This window comes from Orcinus orca, chromosome 17 (genome assembly GCF_937001465.1).
Source record: "Orcinus orca chromosome 17, mOrcOrc1.1, whole genome shotgun sequence".
NCBI lineage: Eukaryota > Metazoa > Chordata > Mammalia > Artiodactyla > Delphinidae > Orcinus > Orcinus orca.
The window spans coordinates 59,620,418-59,635,203 of NC_064575.1; the positions used below are offsets into that span (position 1 = coordinate 59,620,418).

Here is a 14,786-nt window from a genome sequence, read left to right on the forward strand (position 1 = left end):
ATGAATTTAACTGAGGTAATTAAGAGAACAGCATTTAATTTTAGGATCAGATTCCTTCCTTTCCTAATCCTCTAGACTATGGAAGTGCAAGTATGTATCTGTCAAAAATATGAATAGGTTCCGTGTTTATTAAGGGTGACTTAACTCTGGTGGACTGTTGTGAACTTGCTGTCATCCATTTGTATTCTCATGTAAGTTAGTGGCAAGAGAGAACTGTGTAGTACCCAGGGCTCTGGACTCAAACTGCCTGAGCTCAAATTCTATTTCTGCTACTTACTGTCTTTGTGATCTTGACTAAGATAAAAATTCTCTGAGTTTTACCTACTTCATGGAATATAAAATTGAAAATTTAATAGCGTAATAAATTAAAAGCTTAAAAAATCTTAGCTTAAAAGCTTAAAAATCTTAGCATACCTGATAAGTGTTCAATAATGTTAGTTATTCTGACAGTAAATGGGTTATAAGAGCATAGAGCACTCTGGGGTGGTCATCAGTAGAGCCCAGCTTTTATGAAGGGCAGTCCTCCTGTCTGTTTATTTTTTATGTTAATATAAATTCTTACTTTATTGAAGTATAATTTGCATATAATAAAATGTACATATTTTAAGTGTGCAGTTCAGTGAGTTCTGACAAATATATCTTCATGTATTTGTGTAATCAATAACTAAATCAGGATGTAGAACAATTTTATCCTCCTGAAAAGTTCTTTCCTGCTCCTTTGTAAATTATATGATTTCTATCACTAAAGTAAAAAAAAAAAAAAAAAGAAACAGTTTCCTAAAATAAAGGTCATTTTTAAAGCAAGAATTTTTACTCTTTTTAAACAGGAGTTTACCACAAAAAATGGCATATTTTGTTTCTTCTCTCAATAAAATTTCAATGTTTCAAACGTATGCAGGTATGTGACCTTTCTGTGTGTGGGGTGGGGGGCGGGAGAAGAGATATTTCATCAAATCAAATCCAACAGTGACTGTAAAGTGTACTATATTATGTTACGTAATTCTAAGAAAGGAAACACACCTAAGATGAGGAGTGAAATAGGAAGTCCTGACATTAAGCTACGATCCCGAAAACTACATTTCTGGTGTAAGGTTGATTGAGAAATACACTTATCACACTAAAAGAGACAGCAGGGAAACTTGTGCATCTCAACTTGGGCTGTTGATCAAGGGAGGAAAAAAAAATCTCTGCTGTCAATTGAAACCACAAACCAGCACTCTCTGAGATTTATGCTGTCAGTGTGGTCCAAAAGAATCCTCAAGCAGATCATAATTTATTTTTATTTAATGAGGTCTAAGGTTGGTAGTGCCCCTAGGCGAGTGTCAGAAGCAAACACAAACCCTTCTGGAAGAATTGTACTTCCTTCCAGGTCTGGGATGATTCAGATTTCAAAGATGTTCAAATGTGAAAAAAAATGTATGTCTTGGAATCAATCAAATATGATCAATCCTGGCTTTTTCTAGAAACTTATTTAATGTGAAACACCTATGTAAAAATACATAGAACTTTGATAGATTGAACTAATAAGGATAAATTTTAATAAGAATCTACCGTATGTTATGCACTGGGCTATTTTACCAATATACCTAAGACTTTTATATATAAAGCCACAAGAATTCCAATCATAGTTAATATATTAGTATATGAAAAAAATATAAGATGTTGGCCCATAAATATAAGGAAGATTCATTCTTCAAGAGCATAGAGAAGAGGCTGTTCTCTTTGCCTTCCTGTTTTCTTTTGGAACCAAACATCTATGCTCAGTCCAGGTTTTCCTTGTTCTCTGGATCCTTCTGTTACCAGTGTCTCTTTAGTACTAGTTACCACTAACGCCTGGTCCCCAGAAGATGTAGGTCTCTGTGAAAGCCATGTTTATAGTCCTCTTTGCAGGATTGCATCAGAGACAAAATAATGAAACACCTGATACTTTCATTTGGTAATCCAATACCTTCACTGTGTTATGTACTATGGCTAGGTAATTTGGAAAATTGGTAAAAATCAAACATTTGTGTTTATGTGTAATATTCATGACATTGTATTTCTTGTCCTTCCCCTCCCCCTCCCAGAGGTCACTAAGGTTTCACCTTCACAAGGAAGCATTCAAGGCGGCACCATGCTAACAATAAGTGGACGGTTCTTTGATGAGACAGATTTCCCAGTCCGAGTTTTTGTTGGAGGTAATTTTCATGATTTTTAATAAAAGAACCAATCCTTCCTTTTCTTTAATAACATCTAAGAAGAATAACAGTCTTTTCTTAATTAATGCTTAATTTAAAAGCTGTGTATTTTCAGATGGGCATTTGGTTCTGGGGCTTGATGCTTTTCCCACTGCAATTCTCCAGTGAGGACCACTCCTTGCAGCCTTTATATGACCAAAATTTGGGCTTTGAGGTCAGCACCAAAGGGCACTGCATGGCAGCATCATGGCTGCCATCAACAAATTCCTCACCACACTTAGCGACACACGTACCCTCTATTTAATAGACTCTTAAATTACCTTTTTGAACTGTTACTATTTCTTAAAGGGTTAGATAATTATGGGAAATTTAAAGTGGTATTTAGGGATACTCTCCTCATCCCCTTGTCATATACGGTGCCTTATCTGGACATCAGTAATTATAGATGATATTGGCCTTAGAAAGAGCATCAATTAATGTGTTATATGTTCACAGCTGCACATCAGGCTTGATTCTCTGGTTATGCATCACTTTTATATGTCTGGTCCAGATCTGTTCAGAGGTAGGGTGCTAGGCAGCTCAAATAGGAAGTTGGGGATGAATGTAACAGTGGGGGTCTTCCCACTCAGTTATAATGACCTTACCTACCTTGACGTGCAGGGGACAGGATGTCTGCCCATGCACCTGGCACGTAATTTTTCTGATAGAGCCCGCTGCTTAGGTACTTTCTGCTTTTAAGGAACCTGCTAATGAGCCAGCCAAGATGTGATTTCAAGAAAAGAAATTCATAGAAAGCAACCTCGTGTAACGTTCATATAATGTCTTTCCTATCCCCATGAATCCTTGCTGGCCACCTGCGTAGGCCAAAAGATTTTAAACTTTCATATAATATGTTATTCTGATCAGATACTATATTTTAAATATTAGAAGCAGGGACATAAAATATTTTTAATATATATAATATGTTTTACGATCTGATATTATGATACAGCTGATATGCAAAGATAACATGTTAAATTTTTTTATATTTCATTGCCGTTAATGTTACAGCCAGATTTGAGATTTTGAATCCTCAATAATTTCTTGAAAATAATGATCAGTTTTTGTATCTTTGCTCCAAACAAAATGGGTTAAGTTAGTTTAATATACTGTTAAAATGTACTGTTTTCTAGTTCAATGATCTTGCATTCACAAAGCATTCAAAATAGTGAAAGGTTGTGTTGAAGTATCCATTTTCCAAGCCACCAAACAAAATGTGGCAGAGATACTTTCCTCCATTTCCCTTGCTTCACTGTTCATGGGTTATTTCCGTTTCAGTAAATAGTTGATGAGGGCTGACCTTACATGAGGCACTGTGAGGAATACATGGGGGTCTAAAACGTACACTCTTACTGAAGTCTAATTGTGCTTATGTGTAACAACTGTTATTTAGAATCTTGTCTGTTTTGGTTTCCATCTGTCTGTGGAAATACCACTTACAAGTTATTATTCCTTTTGTTTTCATTTGAAAAAGTTCAACAAAACCACCATTAACCTAAGAGGACCGGGATCATCTACTTTTGTAAATTCTGAACATCATTGATTTATTCAGAAACTTTCTCCAAGGAACAAAACATAAGGCTTTGCTTTGGACCCAGATAAAATATTTCACAGTGACATCATTTTATCAAATTTCGTATTTTGTTTCTCTGAAATTATGAAATATTCTAACTCAGACTTGTGAGATTTTGCCAGCAAAATGTAGCCTGTGGAAGTATGACAATTGATGAATGCTAAAGCTTTCATGGAGAATATGTAAAGGAAATTAAGACCCTTCAACTTTGCCTCTTGCTTTTGTAACTTAGCTTTAATTGAAAAAGCACTCCAAGATAGGCTGATGTGATTTTCATTCTGAAGCTCTGTAGTAACAGTTCTGCCCTTGCTTCTCTGTAGGTCAAGCCTGTGATATTTTGAATGTCACAGAAAACAGCATATGTTGCAAGACACCCCCTAAACCTGATATTCTTAGAACTGTATATCCAGGTAAGTCAACAAAAGGGAGAAGGACCATTTCTATATTTGCGTAAGAGGAATATTATTGACAGATATCTTTAGTGTCTTAGTCCGTTTAGGCTGTTATAACAGAATACCATAGACTGGGTAGCTTATAAACAACTTTGATTTCTCACAGTTCTGGAGGATAGGAGTCAAAGGTCAGAGCACTGGCAGATTGGGGATCTGGTGAGGACCTGCTTTCTCACAGATGAGGCCTTCTCAGGGCTAGGGAGAAGAGACCTCTGTGGGGTCTCTTTCATAAGGGCACTTATCCTATTCATTAGGCCCTACCTCCTAATACCATCACATTGGGCATTAGGTTTCAACAGCTGAGTTTTGAGGGGACCCAAACATTGAGCCCGTAACATAGTAACAAAAAATATTACTTGAATTTTTTAGAATTTGTAGTGAGAATTATAATAAATTTCTTTCTAGTTTTTTTCTTTATACATTCTGGATTAGGAAATTTTTCTATTAATATAGCTGCATCAAGGCTGCACCAGTGGAGGTAAACCTGGCCTAAATTACTCAGATACCCTGTGAAAACTCTACTGATAGAGTATAAGGGTACCTTTATTTCAGATCAAATGATTATTACTAAATTTTGGTACAGGCTACATGGAAAATTTTAAAATGCTTTATTCCTGGTTAAAAAATAAACGTCAGAGGTTAAATCCTTATTTGTCTAGAATGATTTAGGCATGATCACAGGGATGAGAGAAACGGAACACAAAATTCTTTTCAGATTTTCACCTGTGACCAGTGAAAGTGCACCTGATGGCCTTGATATCTGCAACTAGACCACCGTGATGCTGTGCATGTGTGTGCATGGATTCTGTATCTCATCCTGTGCACTCAGTGAAATCAGTTTATAATTGTGTCATTGATTGGTATTTGAAGCCAAGTAAATTCATTTTATTAACCTCTTAAATGTCCTTGTTTTGAACAATATTTAAAAATTGACCAGTTTAAGAGGAGAATTTTGATATTTATAATTGATTACTTTAAAGAAAGTTGTATATACCAGAGCATGCTGCTGCTATGAAAGGTTGAAGTGCCCAAGCTTTTCTCTCACCAGACTCAGGGGAAGAGTAGTAGCCATTATTTTCCAGATTCAGGCACTCCAGACAAGCCTAAGGCTGCTGAACCAAGGCCTGAGCCTGACTGTTGTTGTATTTTAAGGAAGAAAAATAAAAAGTGAGAAGGCTCATTATGATTAGGAAAAAATTACACTGGCAAGTGTAAGTTCACTTTAATGAGAATGTTCTCTCTCTGATTCTGTCCAAGAAGGAGGAGAAATCCTAGAGCAAAAGTAATGTTAAAAAGAAGAAAAACAAATACTGACAGAAATGTTAAGGCCAATAGTGTCTGTTCTTTGAGCCATTAATTGAGTAACTTTTATTAGAGAGAATAATCACGGTGAAGATTTTGTAATCAAATGGTCTGAATCTTGAAGTTTTGAGTCTTGACTATATAAAGCAACATCAGTCATATCAAAAATCATAATTATTATATTATTACTATCTTATGTGAAGCATTCACTAAGTACCAGGTATTTTACATATGTATGATATCTAATCCCCATAGTAGCCATGCCAATCATAGTATTACTCTCATTTTACATATGTAGAATCTGAGGGACAGATATGTGAAACAATAAATTGCAGACTGTCGTAACAGCAGTCTATCCTCTGGGTACAGATACACGTAGAGATATGTGTAATTGTTTTGTTTACACACATGCTGTAAAAATGTGAATAGAAATAGAATACCTATAATCACCACCCAAGTAAAAGACATTGAGATACTGCATGAAAATTCTGATGAAAGCCTTCTTTTATTTTGTTATGTTCAGGTGGGAGAGGCCTAAAGCTTGAGGTATGGAATAGTAGCCGTCCAGTACATCTTGAAGAGATACTTGAATACAATGAAAAAACTCCAGGGTACATGGGTACCAGTTGGGTAGATTCAGCTTCCTATCTTTGGCCTATGGGACAAGATACATTTGTTGCACGCTTCAGTGGATTTTTGGTGGCTCCAGATTCTGATGTTTATAGATTCTACATCAAAGGTGATGACCGTTATGCTATCTATTTCAGCCAGACTGGACTTCCTGAAGATAAGGTAGGGAAGCCACAGAACACTACTTGATATTATAGAAGCACTATGATAACCTTTATACATATCCCATTTATTCTACACCAAAACCAGTGCATATATTAACGAATTTATGTGGTGGGTTCTTGGCTATTTTAACACATGTGGTATGAACCATAAAGTTGTTAGAAAACCCATCGTCTAAAAGAAAATGCTTTACCATACCTAAGTTTTCTCTAACCAAAAAAGAAAACACATATGTTTCCTTTAAAATGGAAGATTATTTTTATTATGAAAGAATTATGGTCACACATAGGAAATTTGGAGAAGAGTACAAGTATTTCACTATCCTGCTAGATCTGTTTCACTATTACTTGGTCATGAGATTAAAGTCTATTATCTCCTTTTGTCTGTATTTTGTTTCTTACATAAATAGGATCATACATCCAATTTTATAGTCATTTTTGTCATGTATCAGTATTTTCACATATTATTAAATAATTTATATAACACCATTTTTGATGACTGAATAGTATGCTATTGCATGACTTTACTACCTTTCCCCATACTGATAAGTTTTTAACTTACTTCTGATTTTTTATGACCACAAATCATACTCAATTGAACATTTGTGTTCATTAAATTATTCTGTATTTTATGTTATTTGTTTAGGACAGTTTCACAAGTGTGAAACTAATGAATCAAATCATAAGAACATTTTATGAATCACTATATATATGGCAAGGTTGTCTCCCAAACTGGATGAACAAGTTTAAATTCCTGCCTATAATAATGAATTCCAATTTTACCATAGCTTTTCAGCATGTTTCCTTTAAAGACAGTATAGTCATTTCTAATGGGAAGCCCAAAGTCTTCTCTTTCTAGTGTGCAGACCCAATTAGTAATCTTTGGCATCTTTCAGACCTCCTTTTAATGATCTCATTTGGATTAAGTCCCTCAAAGTTCTCAGCAGAACAAAAGAATATTTTATTTAACAATAACAACCTCCTCCCTGTATGGAACTTTAAATTTCCCATTTGCAGTTCTAATTGTGGAAAAGCTATGTTCTGTGTGTGTTCATGGAATAGTGGAGTTGATGTTAGTTAAGGGTGGAAGGGGTGAAGTGAGTTTTGATAATTTTTTAAAATCCATTTCATCATGAAAAACAGATATTAGAAGAAAAATGTGAAATATTTTCACATTTTTCTGTTCATAAAAGTTCTAAGACTGACAGAAAAAATAAATGATAAATAAATGCTGAACAGGCTTATTAATAAGTTCTTTTCTCCCTCTCTCTCTCTCTCTGTCTCTCTCTCTCTCTTTTTGGGATAAGGTGAGGATTGCCTATCATTCTTCCAATGCCAACAGTTATTTTTCCAGCCCAACACAAAGATCAGATGACATTCATCTTCAAAAAGGAAAAGAGTAAGGTTTTTTTCTTTTCTTTAAATTATTGTGTAATATTTAAAAACTATAATTTTATATATAAAAATATTTTCAATTTGTTTTATTGGTAGAAGTGATACTAGTTTATTGGTTTAATTTGTAATTGGTCATTCTCTATAATTTGCTAAGTTTTGTTTCTATATTTTCAAGCATACTGGCATTCAGCTAACCAGGAAAATTTGAAATCTAAATTATTCCTGTTGCAGAAATTACAATTTTGTGAAATTTACTTAATCCTGCTTTAGTTTCTTATTAGGACCTTTCAGTCAATCCAGCCATCTAATTTCTCTTCTCCTATTTTCTGTATTGCTAGAGAAAAATCACAAAAACCACATGGATTTGTACCATAATTAATATATATTTAATATTCTCTTGATTTATTCCAGACCCTGGACCAGGTACTAGAAATTTAATACAAAGGATATTAAAATATATTCCCTGCCCTTAAGGAGTACTTATTTAGTGCTGAAAGGTCAATTCCAGGGAGAAAATGAGGTTATTATTCAAATAGCTAATAATCCCATTCGAAAAGTCAATTCAGGATTCCTAGAAAACAGGGAGGTAAAAGACGATATATGCAAAATAGCTAAGTTACATGGAGAACATCAAAAGTTTCATTGAAATTTTCTTCCATTTACCATTTGTATCTGTTAGGTTTTGCTGCATAAGAAACCATTCCCCCAAATTTAGTAGCTTAAAGCAACCCAGTTTTGTGATTAGCTAGGTAGTTCTTTTGATCCTGACTATTTAGTTGGTGATTAATGGTCCAGGATGGCCTCATTCACATATCAGGAGGCTCAGCTGTCCTGATGGGAACTGAGATATCTGGGATGTCTCACTTCACATGGTCTCTCATCTTCAAGGAGGCTAGCCCAGGCTTGTCACAGTGTCCCAGCAGTTAAGAGGGCAATTCCTAATGCACAGGTACTTTTTAAATTCTGCTTGTATCATATTTGCTAATATCCAATTGGCCAAAGCAAATGGCCAAACTTAGATTCAGTGGGTGAAGAAATGCACTTCACTTCTTGATGGGAGGAGTTGTTTTTTTTTTTTTCCATTTACCATGTCACCTTTCCAGATATCGATTAGATTATGCTCATAGGCAGCACCATGAAGATGTGATGGAGCTGGACAGAGAGGGTTGGGATCAATGGTACCTGAGAGAAATCACACTAAGTGTTCTCACTAAAGTCTTAGGAATAATAAGCTTTCCATTCTTTTTCTCCTCCTCCTTCTATCACTTCTTTCTAAACTTAAGCATTTTCTTTTTTAACCAAGTTCACTGGGCCAATTCAGAGTAAATGGAGTATCTCGTTAATACCTATTGCTATTAAGTGTCAATACACCTTCAGGCTTTGCCTTGACCTTGGAAAATGAGTTCAATTTACCTGCTTGCAAGAGCACAGAGCTTGCATGAAGGTGACTTGTAATACATCTTGCCCCCGGTATCTGTGCGTCTGCAAACTAGCTTGAAATTTACACTGGCACTTATAATGATGGTTGTGTATTCTGAAATTGAGGCCATGCAGGTTGGTTTATTGCACAGTGGTCCCTGGGACCTTTCCAAAGGTAGCTTGTCTTGCCAGTTCATTTTACTCAAATAATACAGTCTTATCTCTAAGTGCATATCGCTTTGGTCACCCCCTTTCTACTTTGAATCCTACCTCAGTCAACTTTTAAATAATTTTTCAATCTTTAAGTTCTTTTAGTCTCTGTTATTCATATGATCAAACAGAATAATAATATATATTTTATAGGATTTTGTGAATATTAAATATAATAATGTCTGTGAAGTGCTCAGTTTAGTGTCTAGCACATAGAAGGTGCCTTAAAATATTTTAAAGCTGCCAGTAAGGATACAGAATTTAATGGTTCTTCTCCGAATCCTGCTCCCTAATTAGTATTGCCCACCTTGATTTGACAGAGCTGGCAAACAGGTTCTCAGGGCAGCCAAAAGCCTGATGTAATCCTCCAGTATCAGTTCTATGAGGGAAATGACACAGAGCCCCAGCATCCTTGCCAGATGGGAGGTAATAAATACCCCTCATTCACAGTCTTACATGAACTGTGGATACTTATTCTCCATTTACAAGAGTATCTGTTGAATGATGTGAGGCAATTTAAAGGAACTCCTAGCTGGCCTCTCCAACGATGGGAGCAGTGGTTACACTGACAGAGATTTAGATAGGGAAGCAGTAGCTTTTCACTCACCTGTAACAGCTGATTAGTGAACACCTTATCCTGGATAGGCGTTTGGATGATGGGCACGGGGCCTCAGGAATCAAGAGTTCCAAAGTTAAGGTGTGAATCTCATCCAGCTTATTAGAGGGCCATCATCAATCTAATCAGTAAAAGTTTTCTGCGGCAGTGTGTTGTTGCCCAAGTTACAAGTGGAGGCAATATTTGAGGAACTTAGAGTAAGAACTTTCATTGATGACATACAACCACTCAGATACAAAAATACATACAACCACTCAGGTATGTCTAGGTCTGCCTGACATTTTCTTACACACGTTAATGTATTTAACCTCTGTGTGTCCTCTGTTTTATGCCAGGAAGATTATGTTATAACCTACAATGTAATTTTGTTTTAAGATCCTTGAAGATAGGGGATAGTATCTTTTTCAATAAATATTTATTGACAAAACTGAATGAATTCATCGTTCTCTTTATCTCTAATGCAGGTATCTTACATAATTCATTTTCTTTTAGCAAACTGCTATGAAACTTAATATTTTAATAATTAAAATCAGGGATACTACAATATAAATCATTTAACAAGCAGATGTTTTATATCATATTGAAATTTTATTCATTGAAAGAAAAATTCATGACAAGTGCTCTGGAGAAAAAGTTACATTCTTTAGTTACACTATTTTCCAGATATTACATTGAAATCTTGCTGCAGGAGTACAGACTAAGTGCTTTTGTGGATGTTGGACTGTACCAGTATAGAAATGTCTATACTGAACAACAAACAGAAGATGCAGTGAATGAAGAACAAGTGATCAAATCCCAGTCGACAATTGTCCAGGAAGTACAGGTTTGCTATGATTATAGATCCACTTTGTAGAAAGTAAATGCTCAAATATAGGAGCTCTATTTGGTTATTAATTTTACTAGGTAAGATACTGTTTTGGGGGAAAACAGTCATGGAAAATTACTGAATTGTGCCTTGGAATATCTGTAATTATAAACCAAAGAGTCTGTTATTTGATGACTTACACATTAAAATAGTTTATCATTTGCAATAAGATAGGGCAATGTAGAGGCATTGAATAGCTGACTTATGATGCTTTTAAAATGTATTTTTCCCTATAGTAAATATATGCTTTTTTAAATTGGGAAATAGGTTATAACATTGGAAAACTGGGAAACAACTAATGCAACCAATGAAGTGCAGAAGATCATGGTAACTGGCCCATGTGTGGAAGCTAATTTATGTTCACTTTACCAATATAGATTAATCTATAACAAGGAAAAAACTGGTAAGTTGTAAATAATAAGGGAGATTTTATTACTCTTCATGTATAGACAAAATTATAAAAAGGTATTTGCTTTAGTCAAATTCTACTGTCTGAAAAATACAGTTTTAATAGTATGCTAGACAAAGAGGCAAAAAAATATATCATGAAGAAAACTCTTCAGACTGGGATAGAAAATGGCATCAGTAAAAACAGCTTTCAGATATATACTATTATTTTCTTCTGTAAGGATTATGATAAATGCATATCTAAACACACATAAGGAATTTATGTATCCGTGACTACAGGTGTAAGTTAATAGGAATTAAGTTCATCATTATAGAGATAGGCATTTCAGTTTCTCAAAAGACCTATGAGACACTAATTTATCTGTTAATGAAGATATTGCATTTCTATATTTTATAAAAAACCCTGAAAAAATAATTTTGCTATTTCTGTTAATTGTTTCAATGAGTAAATATTGAAGAGTGCTTGCTGTTTGCCAAATACAATGCTATTACTATGGGAATATTAAAACAATAAAATATGAGCCCTATCCTCAGTAGATCACAGTCCAATTAAGCAGCCAATATTATTGAACTTGAATCAATTTCAGAATGTAATTTCATTAAGTGATAACTGATGGTACAGACTACAGGTACTTTAAAAAATTCAAATATGAGACATCAGTGCTGGCTGTGATAGTGCAGAGATTTCAACTCTTTTTTTTTTTTTATTAAAACCCCTAATCATTTGACTTTAATTTTTTGTTAATTCATCGAAAAGTCTGGCTACCTGCTGACGCTTCTGACTTCATACTGCAATCAGCCTTGAATGACCTCTGGTCTATAAAACCGGATGCAGTTCAAGTAATAAGAACACAAAATCCTCAGAGCTATGTTTACATGGTAACCTTTATATCAACTAGAGGTAAGCATGTATTTCATTTTGCAATTCGTAAAGTTTTTTCTAGGAAATAAGTTTGTATCCTGCGCAACTCCACTGAAGAAGGTAAAAGCTGCATAAAATGACAGGGGAAAGTAAATGCATATTCATAGCCTTGATCACCTCCAGGAGAAACAGAAATAAATGGTCAATTTTGTTCTACTGTAATTTAAATTTTAGTTGTACTTCAAGGAGTGTACAACTCCAGTGCATGAGGTATACACGCTATATACTATATATACTACTATATATACTACAAATACACTATAAGTATAGTAGCCTACTTTACATTTAGCAAAAATTAGTGAAGATATTAATTCTGGAAATGAAATTTAAGTGAATCAGTATTTCTCAGGAGACACTAGTCTGGCTAGATCTTGTTTGATAAAAGGATTCTCTGGTCAAATCCCTGTGGGAAGCTCTGTATACCACAGCTTCTCCTTGAAGGTTGATAGAGCTCATTATAGAATATTAAAATCCCCAAGGACTCCGGCAATGAGCAACAAACAAAAACAACAATAAAAACAAAACAAAAAAAGCAGTGCACCTGTATTTAATACAGCATTTTCCAAAATTATTTGACTTCTTTATCCTTTTCAAGTAATGGCCATTAACTTCTTATTATGTTTTCAAGTCTTACAATTTTTTTCTTTTAAATTTTTCCAGTTTTTCTTCTGCAAGTTTTATAGTTTATTTATTTATTTATTTATTTAATTTGTTTATTTTTGGCTGCGTTGGGTCTTTGTTGCTGTGCGCGGGCTTTCTCTAGTTGCGGTGCGCGGGCTTTCTCTAGTTGCGGTGAGCAGGGGCTACTCTTTGTTGTGGTGCGCGGGCTTCTCATTGCGGTGGCTTCTCCTGTTGCAGAGCACGGGCTCCAGGTGCACGGGCTTCAGCAGTTGTGGCTCGCGGGCTCCAGAGCGCAGGCTCAGTAGGTGGCACATTGGCTCAGTTGCTCTGCAGCATGTGGGATCTTCCCGGACCAGGGCTCGAACCCATGTCCCCTGCGTTGGCAGGCGGATTCTAAACCACTGCACCACCAGGGAAGCCCTCAAGTCTCACAATTTCAAGTGTCACCTTTTAAAGTCTTAAAGCAAAGTTTAGCAACCAATTTGGGTATTTGGGATATTTAGCTCATGAAATAGGTCCCTGAATATGTGTTTCCTTTCTTTGCACAGTCACTATTTTCCAATTCATATAAGTAAACTGTTACTTCAATGTTTATGTCTCATTTTATGAAGTTGTTAATTTGATTGTTGAGCAGAGAGTAAAGAATTCTGTTTAACATGAATTGAAGTTCTAAAAATTTCCCAAATGTTAGATTGTCAAAATGCTATCTAAAGAAGATATGGTTATCTTTGTTCTCTTAGAGAAAGTCAGTAGGATTCCACTGTTAAAGCATCCTCCCAAAGAAGAGAGACATGTGAGGACAAGGCCTTATTTCTTTCAGTGAGATTGTATAAACAAGGTTCGCAGGCATGGGGCTACTTCCTGGAATTCATCTTTGTACTCCATTTGTAACTAAAGAAAATAGCAATTTCCCAGGCTAGCCCTTTATACTAAGATGATGGTACCGGAAAAAAACTTAAATAATTTTTGGAATATTTTATTGCCCATTGATTTTTACCTCATGATCCCAATGCCAACTTTTGTTTATCTTACAAAACTTCTTTTTACGCTACAAAAACAGAACCTTAAATATATAGCACTTTATCTGCTGTTTTGCTGTTTCTACTATGGCTAAATATCAGATTCAAGGATCTGCATCTTCTCCATTTATCCTTTTTCTTGTGATAATACAATTCTAAATAAAACTAGTTTTGTTACCTCTGAGTTTCTATTATGGGTATATTGGTATTTAATTAATTAACTTCTTCAAATTCTGTTTGGTACTTCATTGCAGGAGACTTCGATCTGCTCAGTTATGAAGTATTTGAAGGGAACAATGTCACACTGGCTATTACAGAACAAACCAAAGGAAAACCCAGTTTGGACACATTCACACTGAATTGGGATGGGATCCCTTCTAGGCCTCTTATGCCGCAGTCATCAGAAGCTGAAGTATGCTCTGTGTTAGTTTTTTAAACAGAAAGCCACTTAAGCATCAGCCTTCTATAAAAACACATTTTAAGGAGTAGTAATACATCTCCTCCTTGTCATGGTGGGTTGGAGCCAACTCATAGTGAGTGGAGAAGGGAGGAAATATCACAATGACAGAGGGAGTGAAAGGGGAGTTCTTGGATCTGTGCCAACAGCATCCAGGTATCTGCATATGGGGCAGCTGCTCATGAGGAATGTTTGCTTGTGAATTACTGCATTTCAACAACTACCTGTACAATGAGTTTGAGTTAATATTTGTTTGATGACTGAAGATTGTGCACTATTTCAAGTCCTTAATTCTAAATATCTGTGCTTTATCAGAGAAATATGGTATGGAAATTATAGACCTCATGAATGTGTGCCAGTTCCTATATAATCCAGAGTTATTATTTCTTAAATAATAGTAAGAGATTACAGTATATGTATCTCTTCTTTTGAGAAACAATGCATTGGAGTATATATTTTTTCCAGTTAATTTTGCATTAATTGGGAAAACTATTCATTTGGAATCTGTTTAATTAGGTGC

At 35.2% G+C, this 14,786-nt stretch overlaps 1 protein-coding gene across 1 annotated transcript in view; it reads left to right on the plus strand.

Moving 5' to 3' along the window:
* PKHD1L1 (PKHD1 like 1) overlaps window positions 1-14,786 on the plus strand; it is a 154,707-nt gene that overhangs the window by 25,881 nt on the left and 114,040 nt on the right. Inside the window, exons 10-18 of the mRNA XM_004282958.3 lie at window positions 828-898; window positions 2,067-2,177; window positions 4,110-4,199; window positions 6,067-6,335; window positions 7,642-7,733; window positions 10,638-10,797; window positions 11,107-11,242; window positions 12,005-12,148; window positions 14,064-14,221. Coding sequence (XP_004283006.2) covers window positions 828-898; window positions 2,067-2,177; window positions 4,110-4,199; window positions 6,067-6,335; window positions 7,642-7,733; window positions 10,638-10,797; window positions 11,107-11,242; window positions 12,005-12,148; window positions 14,064-14,221 — 1,231 coding nt within the window. The remainder of the gene's footprint in view (window positions 1-827; window positions 899-2,066; window positions 2,178-4,109; window positions 4,200-6,066; window positions 6,336-7,641; window positions 7,734-10,637; window positions 10,798-11,106; window positions 11,243-12,004; window positions 12,149-14,063; window positions 14,222-14,786) is intronic.